We start from the raw sequence: 22724 nt of genomic DNA on the forward strand, positions 1-22724 counted from the left end.
ATACTCTGGTCTGACAGCTTTCATGGAGAGACAGCAACAGCGAAAGAGGGCAATAAAGTTAACTCAGCATGTTATTCTGTTCTGTACACACTACCTGTGTTTGAGGAGTTGAGGGAGTACTCCCACCAGCTGGTCTCACTTTTGTTGTCTTGCTTAGAGCTTTCTTCTGTTGTAAAGCAATTTTATATTTAGATTCAGCATTACGATATTCCTTGTCATGAAAGAGAGAATCTGCATTGTAGACCAGTAGCTGATACTTCTGTACTGGAGAAAATAATTCTCTGACAACAAAGAACAAACAAAGCATAATTAGTGCATCTGTGAAATTACTGGCAATCCTTATTTCTTGAAAGACCAAAAAAAAGGATGGTCATCAAGACCACAACTAATAAAATTAGGCAAATTTCCCATGGTAATTTTATTTCATCATAAATCGAATGTCAATTTTTCTTCTCAATTCTCTTTACAACTTTTTAAGAATAGCATACACTCCTCGCAAATGCTGCCTCAGTTTTTCTTAATTTATTCTCAGGATATGGGTATTTCTCACAAGGCAAATTTGTTTTTTGTCTGTCTCTAATTATCCTTGAGAAGGTGCTGGTTAGCCAAATTTGAGATCCTCTGGAGTCCATATGGACTAAGTGCAACGACATTACACTCTTCCTCATTCCTACTGGTGCACACAGCTGTCCAATATGCAGGTTCCCAGAAAATATTGACAATAGCTATTTGTCAATTGACAAAATTTTACAAGAATTTTGGGGCAACAGATGGAGTTAACAGTAAACAAGTTACAAGAATAGCAGATCAATATTGTGTGCTTTTCTCACTCCTCTTTCCATATATAGCAAAAATGAGTTAGAGTTCACTCATATTTAGTGTACTAGCCTGGTGATTCCTTCTCTTTGTAAAGGATGCTTTTCTTCCCCTTCACTGGTACAAACTTTCTCTAATCCTCCTCCTTCTCCCCCACCCAGTTCAAAAGCCATGCTCGCTCCCTGATCTTCTGTCAGTTTTAACTACAGCTTCAACCATGCTGCTCCATTCCAGGAATTGATTCTGCAATGGACAAGAATATCTGATCTATTGTAAAACAAGGAATTCCTAGTTACTGCCCAGAACAGTCCCCTGTTTAAGAAAACCAGCATCAGGTAAAGAATGTAGGGTTAAATACAATAATTTCAGAAACAAAGCATCAACAGTGACAACAAATTGTGCCACATCACAATAGAAGGAACAATGCAAATATCTGGGAATGCCAATTTCCTATTGTAACAACCGTAGTCAAGTAGTCAGGTTAACATTCAGAACATGAGCAAATTTAAAAAAGAAAGAAGATAATTCTATCAAAAATTGAATTTTCTCTGATAAAAAGGCACTTTTTATAGAACATCTCATCACATCTGTCAGAAATTCTTAAAGTTTTTTCTTTGTTCATTCATGGGATGTGGGCACCACTGGCTAGACAAACATTTGTTACCCATTCCTAGCTGCCCAGAGGGCAGTTAAAACTCAATCACATTGCTATCACATATCGGCTAGATCAGGGGAGGATGAGTTTCCCTCCTGAAAGGGCATTCGTGAACTAGTTGAGTTTTCCTAATAATTGCCAGTGGTTTCATGATCTCCATTAGACTATTAATTCCAGATTTTTATTGAATTCAAATTCCACCATCTGTCATGGCATGATTTGAACCCACATCCCCAGAATGTTCCCAGAGTTCCTGCATTAATAGTCCCTTGATAATGCCACTAGGCCAATGCTTCCCTCAAAGTTCTTCATATACAATGACAAACATTTGCATTTCTCTCTTTTCTTTCCAGAGGTTTATCATCAGTTTGTTTCAGGATACCATCATAGAATCATACAGCATAGAAACGGACCCTTCGATCCAACGAGTCCATGCCAACCATAATCCCAAACTAAACTAGTCCCATCCATCTGTGCCTCGCCCGTATCCCTCCAAACCTTTCCTATTCATGTTCTTATCCAAATGTCTTTTAAACAATGTAATTGTGCCACACCCACCACTTCCTCAGGAAGTTCATTCTGCATGCAAACTACCTTCTGTGTAAACAATTTGTCTCATGACTTTTTAAAATCTCTCTCCCCTTACTTTAAAAATATGTTCTCTAGTCTTGAAATCCATCGTCCTAGGGGAAAGACACCTATCATTAACCCTACCAATCCAACTTTTCTTTATAACTCAAACCATCCACAACATCCTGTAAATTCTTTTCTGAGCCCTCTCCAATTTAATAATACCCTTCCTATAACTGGGCCACCAGAACTGCACACAGTACTCCAGAAGAAGCTTCACCAGTGTCCTCGACATGACTTCAATTCCTATACTTAAAATGGCTGAGCAATGAAGGCAAGTGTGCCAAACACCTTTTTAGCCACCCTGTCTATATGTCATGCAAACTTTAAAGAGTTATGTACCTGAACCCCGAGGTCCCTCTACTCAATACAGATAAGGTTACATCTTCTCACATACAATTAAATACAATGATATGTTACACCAAAACTCAGGGAAATGTAGTATGCAAGCTGCAGAATCAAAATCCTAGAAACAATGAGATAAACTGATTTTTTTAAAACACTGCTAGTTGAGGAAGGTACATTAACCAAGCACCAGAATTCCTCCAGTTCTCTGAACAAGTTAATAGAACTTTTAACATTGAAATGGCAGACAGGACCCTAGATTTAACATTTTATCCAAGGCCATTTTTCCAAAAACAAACCAGACTATCCCAAGAATACAGTCATACAATCATAGAGATGTACAGTACAGAAACAGACACTTCAGTCCAACTTGTCCATGCCGATTACATATCCCAACCAGTCCCATTTGCCAGCACTTGGCCCATATCCCACTAAATCCTTACTATTCATATACCCATCTAGATGCCTATTAAATGTTATAACTGTACCAGCCTCCAACACTACCTCTGGCATCACCTTCTGCATGAAAAAGTTGTCCCTTGGGTCCCTTCAGGCAGCTCATTCCATACACATACCATCCTCAAAAGATCAACAAATTATAACAAAAAAAATTCTTAGCACAGAAAACAGTCCATCATGCTTTACATGGTTTGGAGAGAAAACAGAAAAATCAAGTTATGGTGAGAATTGCAAAGATTACTGAAAGCTTAGCAATAATGGCTTTGTCCAAAAAAAGGCTGAAAGGTCTGCTACAAGAGGTGAGGAAAAACAAGGGTTTCAGGTACAAAAAGCCAGTCAAAGATGTAGAGATAGGGAGGGATTCAAAGAGGCAAGACTGAATTCAAACTTCCTAACTGAATATAATGTTTTGGGGGCACAAAACCAACAGTTACAGATTTAGTTACATTCTCTAGTCTTTAGAAATTAATCACTCTCAAAAATATATTTAAACTTTCAAATTAATTGATCTAGCATCCTTTGTCATTTGTAGAAGCGTTCCAAATGACTATGATGCTTTATAAGAAGAACTGTTTCCTAATATCACCCTATCTTGAAAAGCACCCTGACCTTTAAATTCCGATGTTTACTTTTAAAAGAAAAAAATCCCTCCTTGTTTATTTCCTTCTTGCAATAGGAGGTATCGTTCAAATAAATCTATATTGCACGCATTCCAAGGTCTACATATTCTTCCTAAGGGATTCTGCACAGAACTCTGTTTTACTTCAGGTAATAGTCTAAAAGCAGGGCCTTAGTTAATGGAGCATGACTTCTACCACCTAGTATTTTATTTCTATATTTATAAAAGACTAACACCCCTATCTGATTGATTTAAGCTGTGAAGACGTAGATCATTTTAATAAGGAGGTGACAGTACTGCACTGGCTCGAACACGTAAAGATAATGCAATCAAAGACTTAGAGCGTCACACTCCAATTGACAATTCAGTACCTGTAAGCTAAGAAGGCTTCTTCATCTCCCACTTTGAGACTAGAACAAAATCATTTTAACTCTGAAACTTTTAATAGGTTTGGGGAGTTTTTTTTCGGAGAGGTGGGAGTAAAACTGCATTTGAAAACCAAACCATGTCAAGGGGAGGGGGCTCGGATACACAATCAAATGAGAGAGAACTCGCGAGCAGCGACCAACCACTTACGGATTGTTGTCGCTCATAGTCAGTAACAGGCTACTGAGTAATCTCACGTTGGAGTAAAGGCCAGCGGCCACCATATCCCGAACGTGGTCAATAACGTTCATCTTCTTCTGTCCGATCAGATCTCTGAGTGAACGCAACACTAAAGCGGCGGCGTTAACAGCATCAAAAATGGCGCTGCGGACCTCCCTCCGCCTGGAGCTCCTCACTTAACGCCTGAGTTATGATAATTCACCATAACGGTGTATTGTATTTTTCTCTCGTAACGTACTTAATAATTAAAATTATATAGCCACGTTTGTTTGCCAACTGCGAGATTAGAAACGGCCGTTAAAGTAAAGCGGCACTTGGCGGGCAGCCCTGTCGTTGCTAGGCGGAAGGCGCATGTGCAGCTTAGATGCCGGGGCCGGAATGCGAGCAGCCTATAAGGCCGCAGGCTGAAGATTGGTATAGCGTGGGCCCGCAAGGCTTGGAGCGGTTGCTCCTTACCATCTATTTTACCCACTTACTCTACCTTTATTATTTGATTTTTGTATTTTATTTGGTTTGATTCGATCTTTGAGTAATGACAGACCAGTCTGCTCTACTCCTTAGGAAACAGCTGGCAGGTATGCGCCGTCCTTGGGATCTCACTAAAACTTTGCTGCAGATATGAATGGTGTGGCTGGGAGAACTGTACTTGCTGCTGAGCCTCGACCCACTTTCAGCTCCCCATTTCCTTCTGACTAATTTCATTTCGGCCATCGCTAACTGTTAATGGTTAAAAGGGAAACATTTTGGACATTGTTAATGTTGTGTCAGCGGTCGTTTGGCTCTTTTAAAAGTCATTGTTTCGTAACTTTTTTTTTCCGCTTCCCCGCTCCGGCTCTTGCATTATCACTATGACAGACTGGCAAAGTGCCCCTGGAATATTTTACGGCCACGGGACCACAGTCGTGTTTTGAACATTGGCACGATCAAAAACATGGCACGAATATAACAGGCGTCAAAGCTATATAAAATCCAGATGTTATCAGTCTGACGCGATTGTAAAATCAGAAAATCATTGTGGCGCTTCAGAATCGCGAACAGTGACTTGATAAATTTTTTTTTGTGTTTGTACTTTTGACCAAATTGCACATATCTATCCGTTTCTACTGCACATTACAATTGCCTGTAGTAAGCCCCCTGAAAGACTTGAATTGTTATAATTTATAGAGTCACAGTCATACAGCAGGAAAACAGGCCCTTTAGCCGACCTTCCTAAACTGAACTAGTTCGATTTGCCTGCGTTTGGCTCATATCCCTCTATACCTTTCCTATCCATGTACCTGTCCAAATGTCTTTCAAATATTATAATTGTACCTGTCTCTATCACATTCTCTCTCTCTATATATATCTATATATATCTATATATATATATATATATATATATATATTATATATATATATATATATATATATATGCCTGTTCCATTTATTTTGTGTGGAAAAAGTAGCACCTTGATCCCATTTAAATCTTTTCCCTTTCACCTTAAACCTGTACCCTCTAGTTTTGGACTTCCCCTATAGGAAAAAACCTTGGCTATTCACCTTATCTATGCCCCTCATGATTTTATAAACCTCTATAAGGCAACCGCTCAGCCTTCAATGCGCCAGGGAAACTAACGTTGTTTAAACATTGCAGTTTAATTTCACATAAAAGAAATGAAGACAAAATAGAATAAACCACTTACATTTAACATAAATTTAAATATTTTCAAACACATGGTAAAATACAATGTCATTAATCCAAAAAACACTCCTTTATAGAACTGACACCAGGGATAATGCTCTTCTATTTCACATCTATAAAGTTTAATTTAACTGGGACTTCTTGTCCTGTCTTGAGAATGTGATCAACTCCTGGAGCCTTCATGCACTGAATTTAAAGTTTCTCAACTTCAAATAACTCCTTCATAGTTTTACTAAATACATCATGTCTGGAACTTTTAAAATAAATTCTGTACACTGAGGGAACCTATTTCTTAACAGTCTTAAACTGCCTGCTTTTCTCAAGAATAGCTGTTTTACACATCTAGCTTCGGCCAAGACTTCTGCAAACTTCCCCCGACTGAAACTAAAAATCTTTTTGCTTTCCTTGTTATGGGGTGGTTCCCCTAAGCCCCCCAACACTTCAATTGAAATGTGTGTTGCACAATCCTTTTTGTTCACTTGTAAACTCTTCTAATGTAAACAAATTCCCAATAGTCTCCATGAACTATCCTTTTTGGGAAAAAAAAATCACCTTGGCTACAGAAACAGCTATAAGTTCATTAAACCTCTTCAGACATACCAAAAACCTATGTCACTATTTAACATACAATAAATTTTGTTAGTACATATAATATGTACATGTATAGCATACATTTTACTGCACAGTTTTTGAAATAAGCCATGTGTGGTGTTTGGTTTACAAGAAGAGTAAATACTTTGAGGGATAGCAGGCCCTTTGTAAATTATCTAGCATGTGTCTAATAACTAAAGCATAGTCAAGCTTTCAATCCAATTAAATAATTTAAACATTATAATTTCTAATGTTAATTATTTTACATCGGATGATAATTGACTTTTTTTATTTTTCATTTATTCAGGTATGATTAATCACCACAAAGAATACAGGCAAATAATAATGATATAGGGTTGATACTGTGGCATCTTAGAAGTTATTGTTAAAATTAGCCACAGTTTTTTAATGAGACAGTGACATTAAATTGGACCGTCATTCTCAAACTAAGCTATTGTCGTTTCAACTCATGTCATCAGGCAGATACATTGTTTCTGCACCAATGTGTAACTGTTACACTATTTCACATTTGTGTTTTATCCTTTGAAGAACTAAATAAGAATCCAGTGGATGGATTTTCTGCTGGATTAATAGATGATGATGACATATACAGATGGGAAGTTGTCATCATTGGCCCACCGGATACTCTTTTGTAAGTACTTAATGCTAATAAGTATCAGCGCTAATAGAAATTGCCAGTTAACCACCTATATTTTATTTTCAGATAGTGACAAGACAGTTGGTGAGGATGATGTGTGATATGCAGATCTTTTTATCAAATCTTTTTATCTTTCATACTTTTACTAAAATTTTGCAAGTATTTCCTGTGAAAGACAATGTAGTTCCAAACACTTTCCCTGCTAAATGAGTATCAGGAGTTTGACAGCAAATAAAATGGGTGCTACTCTGTGGAAAAAAAACTGTGATACGCGCTGTTTTGCATAGGGATAAAAAGATCATGATAGTAAATAAGTGGCTGAGAAATAGATGTGAGAAGAGGTCTATTTCATGGCATATTGACCGAATTGTATGACTGGTCAGTGGAAATTTGGAATGTTTCTCCAAAGACTGCACGTTGGATCAATTGACATTTTAATGACAGATATCAAGAGTTCATTTTTTGTTGGGTAACGGTATTGAGGTAAAATAGAAAGCAAGTAAATGGACTTGAAAGTGTTCCACCATTTCTTAATTTCAAGTGCCTGAATGGTCTTCCCTGTCCCCATTTTCTTCACAGATCTGTGCATTCTTTACTAAATACAGCTTGTTGTGCCTTTACAATAGTAAAGCAAAGAGATATGGTTGGAGTAGTATATTCAGAATTGATCAGTATAATAAATCTCAGCATTGAGAACAGATCAGTTTGTTTTCAGAAGGGAAATACATTGGAAACAGTGGTGCTGTTATGTTGAAATAATTTGAAACAATACTGTATTGAATCAATATGACAGCAATAGGTAATGACTGAAAAAGGAAGAAATAAGCTCTTCCTTACATAAGTTTTATTTAGCCTATATAGCAATAGTTACTACACTGTAAAACTACTGAGCTGTAAAGTGCTTTAGGACATCCTGAGTATGTATGTGAAAGGCATAGTGTCAGAAAAAGATTTTCAAGAGCATAAAATCATAAGTAGCAGCAGGAGCTGGCTGTTTGGCCTTTCAAGTTTGCCCCATCATTCAACAAGATCATGGTCAGCTCATCATAGTTCACAACTCTAATATTTCAAAAATATATCTACCACCTGTTTAAATACTTTCAGTAATGTTGCCTCCACACCTCATCAGGCAGAGAAATCCAGATATTCAGTACGCTCTGGGAGAAGAAATTCCTTTGCATATCAATTTTAAATGAGTATGCTGTACTTTGTAACCATACCCCCTTGTTTAAGATCCACACTATTGGAAACATCTTCCCAGTCAGAATCTTGCCTGTTTCCATAAAATTATCCCTTATTCTTCTAAATGCTAATGAATAAAGGCCCAGCCTGTTTACTTACATTTAATAAGTGCAACTTCTTCACCCCAGGAATGAACCTAGTGAACTCTTTCCTGTACATTCTTTCTTAACTATGGGGACTAACACTGTACGTAGAATTCCCTTGCGATCTTATTAACACCCTGTATAATTGTAACAAGACTTCTCTACTATTCAGTTTCATCCTTCAAGGAATTTGGGCTAAAATTGCATTTACCATCTTAATTACCTGCTGCACCTGAATGCAAATTTCATATGTTTCATGCACAAGAACAGCAACATTCCCTCTTAGCCATGTGGCTTTGTGTGCTGTGATGTTCCTGTATGGTGATTGTTGTTGGTACGCTAATCGTAGCATTGATTTGTGGTTTCAGAAGTCACTACTGTGCAGGGGCCTTGGAGACACACACAGTTGGTCAGAAAATTAGAGGGAACACCCAAATTACTCTGTGCTGCGCTTTTTTGGAGTCTCTCTCTATTTAAACATGTTTTCATTGAAACATGCCCTCCCATCTATTCTTGTATCGTTAGCAAATTTGAATACATTAAAATCTGCTCCTGTCTAAGTCATTAATATAGACTGTAAATAATTGTGACCAAGGACTGATCCTTGTGGAACTCCACATCTTGAAAAGACCCCAAATCCTCTTATGTCTTCTGTATGCTTGTCAAACATGATTAATCAATCCTTAATCCATGTCCCTCAGTATTCTGAGCTTCTGTGTTCAATAACCTTTAAAATGACATTTTATCAAATGCCTTCTGGAAGTCCAAATACACCACATCTACCAGTTCCCCATTACCAACTCTGCATATTAAGACCTCAATAAAAACTGTATCCAACTTGTCAAACATGATTTTCCTTTCTCAAAACTGAGTTCACTCTATTTGATTGCTAAATGTCAATTGACCTAGTGGCAAATGTTATGTTAACTGGGGCTCTAGTTTCCTGCTTTACTTCTCTCTCCCTTCATGAACAGGGGTGTTACTTTAGTGATTTTTCAATTCACCTGAAATCCAGTGGGGTTTGAAATATTTTGACCAATGCCTCCATTATATCTGCAGCCACTTCCTTTAAAACTCTTGGAGACACTCCATCAGGTCCTGACGACCTGTTTGTCTTCACTCCTATCAGTTTGTGAAATACTTGTTCCTTGTGATAGAGGCTATTATAAGACCTTTCTTCCTGTTAGTGCACTGCTTCTCTCTTATCTTTGGGATGTTTATAGCATCTTCCACCATGAAGACTGATACAAAATTTTGATGTAATTTACCTACTATTTTCCTGCTCTCTGTTATTAATTACACAGTTGCATTCTCCAAGGTTCCTACACTTCCTCTTTTTCTTCTTAAATACCTGTAGAACTCTTGCTGTTGGTTTTTATATTTCTTATCAATTTACTCCCAAAATCAATTTTCTCCCTCTTTATTCATTTCTACTAATCTGGGGCTGATTTCTGAAAAAGAAATCCTAATCCTCTGGCCTAGTTTCATAGCTTTAATTTAAATTATTTTGATGTACTGCCGACCATACTTTTTTTTAGTTTTTTTTAAATTCAAAAATATACTACTTTAGACTTTGGTCAGATTCAAAGTCTTTTTTAGCTTCGTGCTTCCCACATCTTCAACTGTTGAGAAGACTTCATTTTCTGTTGACACTTTGTACAAAAACAGATACATGGGCAATGGCATCTCTGCGTACTTTAGCATACTTTGAAGTAGCAAGTGATTGGCAAGAGCTAATGAACAGAACGTGGAGAACAGTTAGATTTTATTTTATGTAGGTAGGATTCCCCTCCTTTAGCAAATAAAGTACAGAAGTAATTGTTAAGGAAGAAATGACAAAAGTGGAATGATCTTTTGAAGGGGTTTCAGTGTACCACCTTTAATACAGTGTTTATTGCACCCAGTTGCTAGAAGCCACCCTTGCTCAAATTTGGTGAGTTTTAACAAAATAATTCCTTGGAACTATGTTGATGGACTTCAAATCTTTGACTGTTCTTCGCTTTAAAAACATCTTTGTATCTATAAATAATTGATAACTAAAATGTAACTATAAGGGTGTACTATGTAATAAATTATTCAAGTCATTGTGTAAACCACAAGGGTAAAACTTTGATATTTTATTAAAATAACTTTAACACACTCAAATAGGCTACAGCTTTATACTCAGTTCTTGGTTCATTGATATACTTATGTGTAATATGTAGCCATGAATGTTTTGATTAAGTGTACAGTGGTGACAATTCTTGCTGTTTCCAGGACACACTGTATCTGGTGTCTTATCAATAGATTTTAAAGGTAACGCTAATTCCTTGTGAAATCCTTACTGCAAGATCACTGAAAAATAAACTTACAGTAGTTTACAAGAATATGACTCATATATTAAAAATACTTTTTAAGAATTCTTTGAAAGGCTGATTATTACAATTTTCCCCAAATCTTGATAATGGATTATTCTTAATATCTGAAAAGCTACTTAGAAGGAAAATGTTTTGCTTTTGGTCGACTATGTTAGAGATTTTTTAACCAATTTACTTTTACATATCTTATTTCCCTCTGTGTAATAATATAGAATTGTCATTCATCAGATTTCATTTCTTATTCATTTCCTAGTGAGGGTGGATTCTTCAAAGCTCATCTGACCTTTCCTAATGATTACCCTTTGCGGCCTCCAAAGATGAATTTCATCACAGAAATCTGGCATCCAAATGGTAAAATATGTACATAGAGAATTTATTTATTAATTATTATATTATCAGCTTTAAAACCTGTTAATTAAGGAGAGAGATCAGACTCTTGTATCATTTCATTCTGTAAAATTTCCATGTTCAAGTGGTGGTATAGTGCACACTGCAGTCTTCCTTGTTGCATCAATCAGATGATTAACTAGCAACTCGCTTATTCCTGAGTCACAAAGTGATGAATTCCAACAATGGTATCTGATCTCATCATTTGTTTTAGAGGAAGTTTACATATTTGGCCTCTTTATTTAACTGCTTTTTAAAAATCTTTTTAATACATTAAAACTTCTGATTTTAGAATAATATATCCGAGTATCTGCAAATTGCTTTATTGGAAAATTTCTGAGGATATAGTTTACAATAGTGACTGGCTTCTTCTAAGCCACACAAACAACCAGAAGCTGTGTAAAAGACAAGAATACATAAAGTCTCTTTCATAAATTATGAGCCACTGTTGAAGGTTTTACTTTAGCTGTGGTATCTGATAGGGACAAGAATATTTCATTTAGCCCCTTGAGCCTTAGACCACTTAGTTAGATCGTGATCAATTTGTGACTTAACTTCATACACCAATCATTGGCCTGTACACCTTAATACCTTTGGGTTCCTTTTAGGTACGCAAAAGGTAGCATTCCAATAGCATTTTTGATTATTTTCGGTACTTATTCATGACATAATCTATCTAAATGGATCCCAAGTTTCTTTGGACTGCCACTGTTTCTAGCTTTTCACCATTTAAAGCTCTATCTTTTTTTTAGATTCAAAGTAAATAATGTCACCAGCAAAGCTGGATATATGTTTTCTGTCCCAGCGTCTAAGATGTTAACGAACATGTTTTTTTTCTAAAATGTTCAATAAAATTTGTCTGGAATGACCTACCTTTTACTATCCTACTGTTTGGCTCTGATCAGCTGAATTTTTTTTCAGATGTTCAGTCACCTTGTCTTAATTAGATTCTATCAGTTTCCTGACAATGTATTAAGTTTACACCACAATCAATGCAACTTGATTAACTGTTAATTTGAATAGATATACCTTTAACAATGTTGTTGACTTTTTCTCTCCATTCCATTAAATGACTATATTTAAAAAAAAGATATTTATAAAATAGTCAACACGTCTGGCAGCACCTGTGGAAACCAAAACAAGTGTTAACATTTGAGATTGGTGACCTAGTGATAAAACATGATCTGAAATATTAACTGTTTATCTTTCCACGGATGCTGCTAGATCTGTTGAGCCTTACCAGCAATATCTGTTTTTATTTCTGATTTCTTGTATTCACTATAGTTTGTTTTTGTTTTTGCCATCAATTATTCAGGAAAAAAAAATCTTTTTTTGTTACAGTTGCCAAGAATGGTGATGTATGCATTTCAATTTTGCATGAGCCTGGTGAGGATAAATTTGGTTATGAGAAACCTGAGGAGCGTTGGTTACCCATTCACACTGTAGAGACAATTCTCATCAGTGTTATCTCTATGTTAGCTGATCCCAACAGTGATTCACCAGCAAATGTTGATGCTGCGGTAAGTATTTTATTAGAATTAACATAATATTTTTTTCACAAGGTAAAATGATCAGAACCTTATTGAGATCTTTGAATTTTATGAAAGTATTTGAGAATCTATGTCTGGTGTTTCCAAAGCCATATTCCATTATTTACTTTTTAATCCTCTGTCAATCATCCCATATGAGAAACGATTGCATTAATACCAGAATTTCTCCACTTACTTTCATATTCTCAAGTTACCAAAAATGATGTGCAGTGATGATGCTAGGTTAATGTTGGTATTCTGGGCATTTTAGTCTCTCAAATTGTTGTCATTAGCATTTAGGAATGACTGCAGGAACTTGGTGAATGCCACATTCATCCTATTACACAGTGCATTCTGTGGAGAAGTTTGCAGCACAGAGAGGCTATTCAATCTGTTGTGTCTATGCCTGTTCTATATCCACAGACCTATGTCCCCTTCTTATCCCCGCACCCATTTATTTTCTCTTTATTAAATATGTGTCCATTCTTCTTTAAAAATTATAATGGATCCTGCTTCCATGTTGTTTCTGGTGGAACATTCTATGTTCTAACAACCCTAACAAAAAAAAACTCCATCCTTTCTCTTTAAACTTCTGTCAGTTATCTTTATTTATGCCCTTTAGTTATTTAAGCAGATTTTAAAAAAAATTTACTTTATCAAAAACTTTTGTCATTGAATAAGTTTTTAAATTTGAAATTTAGAATTTAGTAAACAGCATAGACTGGATTTCTATTAAGTTTCATTTTATTAATTCTTTTAATTTGTTACTAAGGTAATTTTCATTTTGTAACTGCTGCAAAAGATGCATTCTAAGTGTAACAGAAGAAGGGCTTATGCCCGAAACGTCGATTCTCCTGCTCCTTGGATGCTGCCTGACCTGCTGCGCTTTTCCAGCAACACATTTTTCAGCTGTAACAGATGGCAACCAGGAAGCTCAAAGTAGAAGTATAGGAGTATGTTACAGTTTTGATAGATTGAAACAAAGAGTCTTGACATAAACATATCTACTTTACCACTTCCATTTATCCTCCAGTAGCTGAATATAATCAGGTTATAGAAATTCTACATCATTTGAGCAGTTGTGTTTTTGCTGAGTGTAATCATGTTACATAGCAACGTAGACGCCAGAACATAGAAGGTGTAGGATTACTGGAAGTAGAGCTGGAACGATTACATTGTTACACAATGCTACTAAAAGTTGTTAACATTTTAAGGAAATGTAATTTTGTGCAAAAATTAGATAATTTTTTATACAAAGAGAAAACAAGAACACAGCAGATCTTGGAACTTAAAACAAAAGTAGAAGGTGCTGGTAATCCACACCAGATCAATAATCAAAGAGGAAGTTACTGAGTTGTATGAGCTGCAGGCAACTTAATAGAAAACTACTTAATTGATGTAAAAGATCATTTCAGTGAAACAATGGAAAAGCATTACAAGAATAAATGGGCAAATATTACGATAGTGTAAAACCCGGGAGACAGAATTGCTGATCGTGCTCAGTTGGTCTGGAACGAGATCTATTGAGCAAAGTTAGATGGGAGCTCCAAGTTAACAGTTTTATTACAAAAACTTTACACCAAAAATGTTAACCTTCCTTCCCTCCAGACAATGATAGAGCCCCCTTCACCATCAGTAGTTCCAGCTGTAAAAGGAAAAGATATATTGAAGTTCCTCACAGCTGGTTCTATTTGAAATTTGGTCCGCAGGTGTCCCTCCCCTGTCTATATTAGCCATTTGATGTCCCATTCAAACCCAGTGATGATAAGACCATAACAAATAGGAACACAAATGGGTCACTCAGCCCCTTGAGTCGACTGTGCCATTCATTAGAATCATGGCTGATCTGGCATTCCTCATATGCACTTTACCTGTAACCCTTAATGCTCCTACTGTTCAAAAATCTGACTATCTTAACCTTAACTGTATGCAAGGAATCTGCCACAGAGAGCTGTGGGGCAAGAAATCCCAAAGACACTCAACCCTCTGAAAGAAGAAATTCCTCCTCACCTCAGTCTTAAGTTAACTTCCCTTTATTCTGACATTATGCCCTTTGATCCTAGATTCTCCCATGTGGGGAAACACCTTCTCAACATTTACTTTGTACAGCCCATTCAGAACTCTATATATTTTAATAATGTCACCTTTCATTCTTCTAAACTTCAGTGTGTAGAGTCCCAATCAGTTCAGCCTTCTTTATAAGACAATCCCTCCATATCAAGGATCATTCTACTGAACCTCCTGTGAACTGCTTTCTGTGTCAGAGTATCTTTCCTTAGATAAAGGGCCGTAACTGCTCACAGCTGTGGTCTCACAGCACTTTGTGCAGTTCAGTAAGACCTGCCAACTCATATTCCAACCCCGCTGAAATAAGAGCAAACATTCCATTAGCTGTGCTGATTACCTGCTGCACCTGTGTGCTAGCTTCTCTGTTTTCTGCACAAGTACCCCAAGTCCCTTTGAGTTGCCATTTTCTGCAGTTTTTCTTTATTTAAATAATACTATCCTTTTGTTCTCCATTTCAAAATAGTCAACTTCATATCTCCAACATTTTACTCCACGTACTAAACTGTTTGTATCCCCACGCAGCTTGCTTTACTGCCTATTTTTAGGTTATTGTTATGTTATTATCAAGTCACTCCTCTGGCTCTGTCAACCCCTTTGACATCTTCGTTTTTGAGCACTTCATCTTGTTAAACATCAAGTTATGTCTCCTTTACAATTGACATTCATACCTTCTCCTCAAACACCATCTTGACCTTATCACGGAGCTATTCTCTTTACTCCCTCAGCCACTGTTCTGCATGACCACTCATCCCTAGTGATTTTGGTCTTAGTTGCAGCTTCTCATGTGCTCTTTCTTCTGATTTTGCTGCCATGAATAAATCTATTCATATTCACTACCACCCACTACCATGTCATTTCCTAGGCCCCTCTGTTCTCACTCATTAATCAAGCCATCTGTGATAATTTTGGTGTGTTATAATCTTAGTCCATTCCAATCTTCTTCGTTTTTGCATTTGTCACTAAAAAGCTGCACAAAGTCTATTATAAACTAAGCTTTTCTGAGCCTATGCACCTAAACCACTTTTCTAACCAAACTCCACCTGACTTTGGTGCTATGTCAATTACAGTTGCATTTTTTCAAACTCTCAACTGCTTCCTATCCATGAAGAAAGTGAAGACTACAGATGCTGGAGATCAGAGTCAAAAAGTGTGGTGCTGGAAAAGCATAGTCGGTCAGGCAGCATCCAGATTAGATTCCCTACAGTGTGGAAACAGGCCTTCGGCCCAAGCCCACACCAACCCTCCGAAGAGCAAACCACACATTCCCCTACATTTACCCATGGCTAATCCACCTAACACTATGGATAATTTAGCATGGCCATTTCACCTGACCTGCACATCTTTGAACTGTGGGAGGAAACCGGAGCAAACCCACGCAGACACAGGGAAAACGTGCAAACTCCACACAGACAGTTGCCCAAGCAGGAGAGTTGATGTTTCGAGCATAAGCTCCTGATGAAGAGCTTATACTAGAAATGTCAACTCTCCTGCTCCTTGGATGCTGCCTGATCAGCTGTGCTTTTCCAGCACCATATTTTTTGCCTGCTTGCTATCCATCATTGCCTTATATTATCTCCTTTCACTGTTACTTCCATATCGTTGCCAGTCTACCTGCCTCCATAACACCACAAGATGTAGGAACAGAAATAGGCCATTTGGCTGTTGGGTCAGCTCCAGCATTCAGTGAGATCATGGCTGGTCTGAAAATCCCCACTCCACTTTCCTGCCTGATTCCCTTACTAATTAAAATTTTTATATTTCAATATTGAATGCATTTAAATGACCCTAGCCTTGACAGTCCTCTGCAATAAAAATCCCAGATTCATCACCCTCAGAGGCAAAAAAAAACTTCATCTGTCTAAATTGGACAGTTCGTCATTCTGAGATTACATTTTCTGGTCTTAGACTCTCCCTTGAGGGAAAACAACATCTAGCATCTACCCTGCAATGCCCCCTTAAAATCTTATATATTTCAAGGTCTCCTCTCATTGTTCTAAACTCCAATGAATACAAGCTCAAGCAATTCAACTTCTCATAAATAAATTCCTCCATACTTTGAATCAATTCTGGTAAACATTCTGTGGTCTGCCTTCAATACCAGTATATCCTTAGATGAGGGAACCAAAACTTCACACTATCCCAGGTGTGGTCTGCCTTGCAGAGTTTTATCAAGACTTCCCTATGTTTTTTTAACTCCACACATTAGAGTTACTGAAAGTCAGAGGAGAGTCACTATTGTCAGTGGTTAGAAGCTATAAAACAGGAGTTCAGATACATGGAAATAAATATAGAAAATGCTGAAGAAACTGAGACATCTGTGGTGAGAGAAACAGTTAATATTACACAAGTCTGATGTGACTTCTTCAGAACCTCTTGTTTCTGATTTATCTGATGCAGGAAAATTGGTTTCGACCTTGCTCAGTTCTATCGTGCTCTCAGTATACAGGGAATGAGATCTTTGAAAGACTTACTATTCATATCTCTCTTGAAAATAAAAATTTGATCATCAGATCATGGTCCAGAGGGTGATAGGTGGATTAACCAGGCCAATTGCTGGTTTGCTTTAGCCAGGCAAAGGTCCTATCAGCTCTGCACAACAACAGTGCTCCCTTTGTCAGCAGATTTGATTTTGAGTTAGAAGAATGAATGGAACATTACATGGTAAAGTGAACATGGATTAGAACATAGAAAGCAGTATGGCCAAAATCAAAGCAGCGATATTGAATGAAAAGGCAAGAGGATATTAAAAGTTGAAAAGAAGAATCTTGCTATTAAATTATTTTTCCTGAAATCCTTACATACTTAATGCAACTGCAATACACCAACTTCTGTGAACAACCAAACTTTTATTAAGTACTATAGAGTACAAGTTGTGGAGAAACTGTTAACACGCTTCGCCATGCTTGTGAAGCATGTCGAGAGGTCTCTCGGAACAAAGGAAACAATCCTTCCTTCTCCAAAATCTCTATATCACAGTCAGTAATGCTCAGACAACCCCCAGTCACTCCCTCACAGTCACATGCCACTCACAACACAATGCAGTGACCCACATCACCTCCAGAAACAATGTAATGCAAATCATCCTTTAATGGCCAGATATGGTATGAGTTGTATTTTGTTGTAACTATAGGGGAGTAATCAAGTTCCAACTGCAATGCCCCTAATGATTTCTGAATAGGGGATGAAAATGTAAATAGTAGGAGATGACACTGTAAATGGCTCTGAATAATAGGTGATAATGTAATTTGTTACAAACTATCTAAATCAGAGGCATCCCACCCTAGTCTCAGGACATCCGATTTCCTGCAGGCCATCAGCGCAAGTTAATTCTTTAAATATCACATTGGAATAATGAATCATAGTTAAAAAGGTATATAAATAGTGGAAGATGAGCGGAGGCTGAGAGAAGCAGAGACCAAATTAAATACAACTTGAATTGAAGAAAATGGTGACTGATAATGCCAATTTCCTCGTTGAGCAGAAATTGTTTTACTGTAATCATTATGCTTTGTTGTAGAAAGAATGGCGAGATGATCCAAATGGTGAATTTAAAAGGAAAGTTGCACGGTGTGTAAGAAAAAGCCAAGAGATGGCATATGAGTAATTTTTTTTCCTTCATCAGGTTGGTAAGTTTTTGATTTAAAATGAGTTTTGAAATTTATATCATGACCAAAAAATTAGTAAGTTTATACTTCCATTTTGTCATTAGTCTTCTGTCCTTTAGTCTTCCGTTTGTATTTATTTAAAAACTGTGATTCAGTACATTCCTTCACGCCCTACAGTGAAAACATATGGCCCCATTTAGTATGTTCCCCAAAGGATGTGTAGAAGATGAAATTGACTGCATGCAGAATTTTATTGTATCCACATTGGCCTGAACTTTGCAATGATCGGATTCTCTTTCCTGCAGCATAGATGTAAGGTGCACGTGCAGACCCTGTGGAATCTCCACTGGGGGAGACTGTTAAAGAAATTACCCAGAAAATTGAAAATTCTACTGAGCAGTTTCCCTACACTTGGAACCCTCCAAACATATCTATTTAGATTGAGAATTTGGAAGGTTTGTAGAGAATAAAAGTAGGAGTAGGCCATTTGGCCCTTTGAACCTGCTGTGCAGATAAGTAAATATTCACTCAGGAAAAGTTAGACTATTAAACATGTAGTCTAATTCTTGAATAACTGTTAAACTGAACCTCCAATTTACCATTCTAATCCCCAATTCCACCTCTCCCAGACCCTAAATTGACAATCCCCCTTCATTCCCTCCCAACTATCCCTCATGACTCAATTTCTCTTTCCCCACCACTGCACTTGACTTTTGCTCTCCTGCTGTCAGTCCTAAGATCCCTTCCTCTAGTGTAAATACCCCCAACTTGCCAGACCTGATTTCATTTGTCCATCTTAAATACTCCATCATTTACCTGTCTCCTTGCCACCTGGCACCCTAATCTGACCCACCTATTGGCCTACTTATCTGACAGCCTACCCCCACCCACGTGGTACTCAAATCTTTCACTTATATTACATTCTAATCCTTTTGTGCTGTCAAAGTGGCTGTCTGTGATGCTGGGCATTTAAATCACAGAATACAACATTTGACCGATGTTGTCTTTCTTTCCCTGACTGTTTTATAATAAGAAGGATCTGTTAGAATAATACATTGCTCTACATGGTTTCTGAAGGAGCCCAAATCAGAATCCGTGCGAGAATGTGGACATTTTCTTCTTGGAAAAAAGGAGCAGGCTAGCAATCTACATATGTTGTTGTTTAGCTCTTGAAACAACAACTCATCCTGTTCAGTTCAAAAACATATATTACTAACATTTTGTAACTAACATTACTAACAAATGCCACTGTTTACAACAGGTTAATCAATATTGCAATTAATATCACTGAAATGTTGACTTTAATTACATTAGTTAAAAACAATTTAAGTGCTTATGGTCTTCAAATATGATTGGTTTTAGTTTAATTATTACCATGAGATAACTAAGTTGCCAGTGCTTTTTATTTAATCCAGTACGAAAAATGTGTTGCTGGAAAAGCGCAGCAGGTCAGGCAGCATCGAAGGAGCAGGGGAATAGACATTTCGGGCATAAGCCCTTCTTCAGGAATCCTGAAGAAGGGCTTATGCCCGAAACGTCGATTCTCCTGCTTCTTGGATGCTGCCTGACCTGCTGCGCTTTTCCAGTAACACATCTAATCCAGTATCCCAATTTATATTCCATATCATTTCTCCTCAAATATAAACTGAGAGTACGTCAATATTTAATTTTAGACACAAATATGTGTGATTTAGAGGGCTTCAGCTGAACCAGATAAGCTTGAAATACAATTTTAAAGTTAGAATAAAGAAAATGTATTGGTTCAATTCTGATGTGAATAATACCTTTCATTAACAAACAAGTGTAGAATTCATAACATTTTAGATAACATAAGTATATGTATATAAAAAAAACTTCAAGAGTATAGAGCATACAATTTTTATGGTCCTCCCTTGATCTTATAAAAACTGAAAGCAATTGTAGACTAATCAAGCTCTGAAGATCAAAATTACGTGTATTAAATAGTCAATCACCTTGGTCTTTCTTAATCAGTTATTCTGATGAGTGTTTTATTGTAAAGGAGTTTTGTCTCTGTATTGACTGACCCTGATCTCATTAATTTTAAATCATTAGAATGGTTATGATAATTTTATATCATCCACTTGTGGATTAAAGGCCCTAAGTCTGTAATTTATGTCTTGTGTTTACTCAGATCAGGGAGGTGATGGCCTAGTGGTATTATCACTGGTTTGTTAATCCAGAGATCCAGATAATGTTCTGGCTCAATCCAAGTTTGAATCCCACTACAGCAGATGGTGAAATTTGATTTCAATTTTTAAAAAGTCTGGATTTAAGAGTCTTAGGATGACAGTGAATCCATTGTCGATTGTTGGGAAAACACACCTGGTTCACTAATGTCCTTTAAGGGAAGAAACTGCCATCCTTACCTGGTCTGGCCTCCATGTGATTCACACCTACAACAATGTGGTTGATTATTAACTGCCCTCTGGGCAATTAGAGATGGGCAATAAATGACACCTAGCCAATGACACCCTCATCCTGTGAATGATTTTTTTTTTAAAGTTACAAATGCTGTCAGTTAAAAATGTGATTTAGTTTCTGTTGGTCAACATTTGTCTCTTTCCCCTTGTAGTTTTGATTTCCACATGCTTAAGACTGCCTATGTCATGGATTCTTTGAGTGATATTTAGTCAATCTCCTTTGTCACGTTATTACAGACATCCACAGTGGAAAACGTTGATCTTCTTTGGACTAATATGACATTGTTATTAAAAGGACACCATCTATTTACATTTTTTTGAAAAAAGTGACAATTTATTTGCTTTCTAATGCTTTATATTTCTGTTTTTAGGGCTAGCTGAAATGAGAACTTCGCTTTTACCGTTCTTACTGGTCTCTGGCCATAACATTCAATGCAGCTTGCAGCTAAGAATTCCATGCTGTTAAGCTTAGAGAGATGAGAATCCCTCGCGAGAGAGAGAGACTTGCTTATCGATAAGAACTGTTCAAAGAAATGTGACCCTCCGTTTAATGCAACAAAAAAAGTTCAAATTACCTTAAGTTTCATCTCAGTTATTTTCAAATCGTGCCGTGAATTATGTTTATTTATTTGAAAGAAATCAGACTGCTTATGAAAGTGTTGTGTTAAACAAGGCTTACTTTTGTATCTCTGAAGATTGTTGCTCTGTCTCAAGCAAATATAATCAATATACTTTGGGAATGGTTTATGACAAACTCGTTCATGGAATCATTCACAGTTATGTAGCATGTAAAACTATCTTTCTTAGTTTAACAATTTCAAAAAAAACAATTCAGGTAAATTAATAGTATTCAAACCTCATTGGGAAAAGTGATGGTTAAAATGCCTTCTCAATTTTCCCTTTTAAGCCAGTTTTGCTGCTGTAGCAATTTCAGGAAATACAAAAGGAGTTCTCGTTACCGCATTTGCCATTCATTTAGAAATTGTATGATTCAATGTAAAACTTATTTTTGAATAACTAAACATTTAGAATATATTATGGAGCAGCTAAGGGATTCGGGTGTTATTAGCTGTTTTCTTGCTGGGAAGTATGAAGATTGTAAAAGCATTCAGCTTTAACTTTTATAAATTATTTCTACATTTGATCTGAGCCTAATAAACCGAATTTATTTTAGAATCTGGCTGATTGTGTAACTAATGGTTCTGTCTGTCATTGTAATAACATCGCTGGTATAACATGACAGACAAAACAAATGGCATATTTGTTTATACAAACTAAATAAGTAAGTTATAAATTAAGTAACTTTCTGAAATTCAAATTTTTTGTTTCCTTAATTGTAAAACTGAACCCTTCAGAACATCAAAATGTCTTTCAGAAACTTGAACTAAAAATTGTTCACATTTTTTAAAAACAATTGACTAATATTTGAGCTGCAGTGTTCTTGGTTTTCTGTGGAGCATCAGCTTATTAACATACAAGAGTCCAAAGCAGAACATTGTGGATTTGAGTCTAGATTTCAATCCACGACTAAAATAGTATCATATTGCCTAAATTACTATCTTTAGATATAACTTTACACTAAAAATCCATTTGCCCATTTTACTAGTTCAATTAGATGTTTGAGATTTAGTGATATTTTAATTATAGAGCACTTTGGTCAAGTTGACGCTTTTCTCTAAACCAACACTGCCAGTAGATTGACCAGCAAATCATCTCGTTACCATTTGAGATCCTGTTTATGCAAAATAATCTGCAATATTTAAATTCAATATCAATGCTGGTACATTCTTTGCCTTTTCAGGTACTGCTAACTTTGTTCCTTTCAGAGAATGTTTTTGACTCTTGCTTGTCATTTAACCATCATTTCCATGACTTGTGTAATGATATATTTCCTCACATGCAGACTTTAGATTGAACTCTGAAAGCTCTTTCAACTCTTCAGGCAATGCCTAG

General features: G+C 36.6%; 2 protein-coding genes across 5 annotated transcripts in view; one reads left to right on the forward strand and one right to left on the reverse strand.

Annotated features, from left to right (window-relative positions):
- anapc7 (anaphase promoting complex subunit 7) overlaps positions 1–4288 on the reverse strand; it is a 52906-nt gene extending 48618 nt beyond the window's left edge. For 2 of the 3 annotated variants that reach the window (XM_072587496.1, XM_072587495.1), the window contains exons 1-2: positions 4101–4288; positions 95–281 (exon numbers count right to left, since the gene is read on the reverse strand). In XM_072587496.1, coding sequence (XP_072443597.1) covers positions 95–281; positions 4101–4201 — 288 coding nt within the window. In that variant the 5' untranslated portion in view covers positions 4202–4288. Of the gene's footprint in view, positions 1–94; positions 282–3895; positions 4055–4100 lie in introns of those variants that run through there. The other variant, XM_072587497.1, reaches the window with a different exon arrangement.
- Positions 4289–4480: 192 nt separating this feature from the next.
- Positions 4481–22200, forward strand: ube2g1b (ubiquitin-conjugating enzyme E2G 1b (UBC7 homolog, yeast)). Of its 2 annotated transcripts, none has more exons than XM_072587500.1 (6): positions 4481–4705; positions 6952–7054; positions 10996–11093; positions 12471–12649; positions 18243–18351; positions 21143–22200. In XM_072587500.1, the coding sequence occupies exons 1-5, from the start codon at positions 4663–4665 to the stop codon at positions 18327–18329; spliced, it is 510 nt and encodes a 169-aa protein (XP_072443601.1). In that variant the 5' UTR covers positions 4481–4662; the 3' UTR covers positions 18330–18351; positions 21143–22200. The 2 variants fall into 2 exon arrangements, with proteins under 2 accessions (XP_072443601.1, XP_072443602.1); XM_072587501.1 differs by having other exon boundaries at positions 18243–18347.
- The last annotated feature ends 524 nt before the right edge of the window (positions 22201–22724 follow it).

This window comes from Chiloscyllium punctatum, chromosome 17 (assembly GCF_047496795.1).
Source record: "Chiloscyllium punctatum isolate Juve2018m chromosome 17, sChiPun1.3, whole genome shotgun sequence".
Lineage (NCBI taxonomy): Eukaryota > Metazoa > Chordata > Chondrichthyes > Orectolobiformes > Hemiscylliidae > Chiloscyllium > Chiloscyllium punctatum.

What these genes read in the sequence shown, in the direction of transcription:
- ube2g1b (XM_072587500.1), top strand. Translation starts at nt 4,663, where the DNA reads ATGACAGACCAGTCTGCTCTACTCCTTAGGAAACAGCTGGCAG. An exon ending in CCTTAGGAAACAGCTGGCAG is followed by an intron (nt 4,706 to 6,951) that starts GTATGCGCCGTC and finishes TATCCTTTGAAG; the next exon opens with AACTAAATAAGAATCCAGTG. An exon ending in GGCCCACCGGATACTCTTTT is followed by an intron (nt 7,055 to 10,995) that starts GTAAGTACTTAA and finishes TTCATTTCCTAG; the next exon opens with TGAGGGTGGATTCTTCAAAG.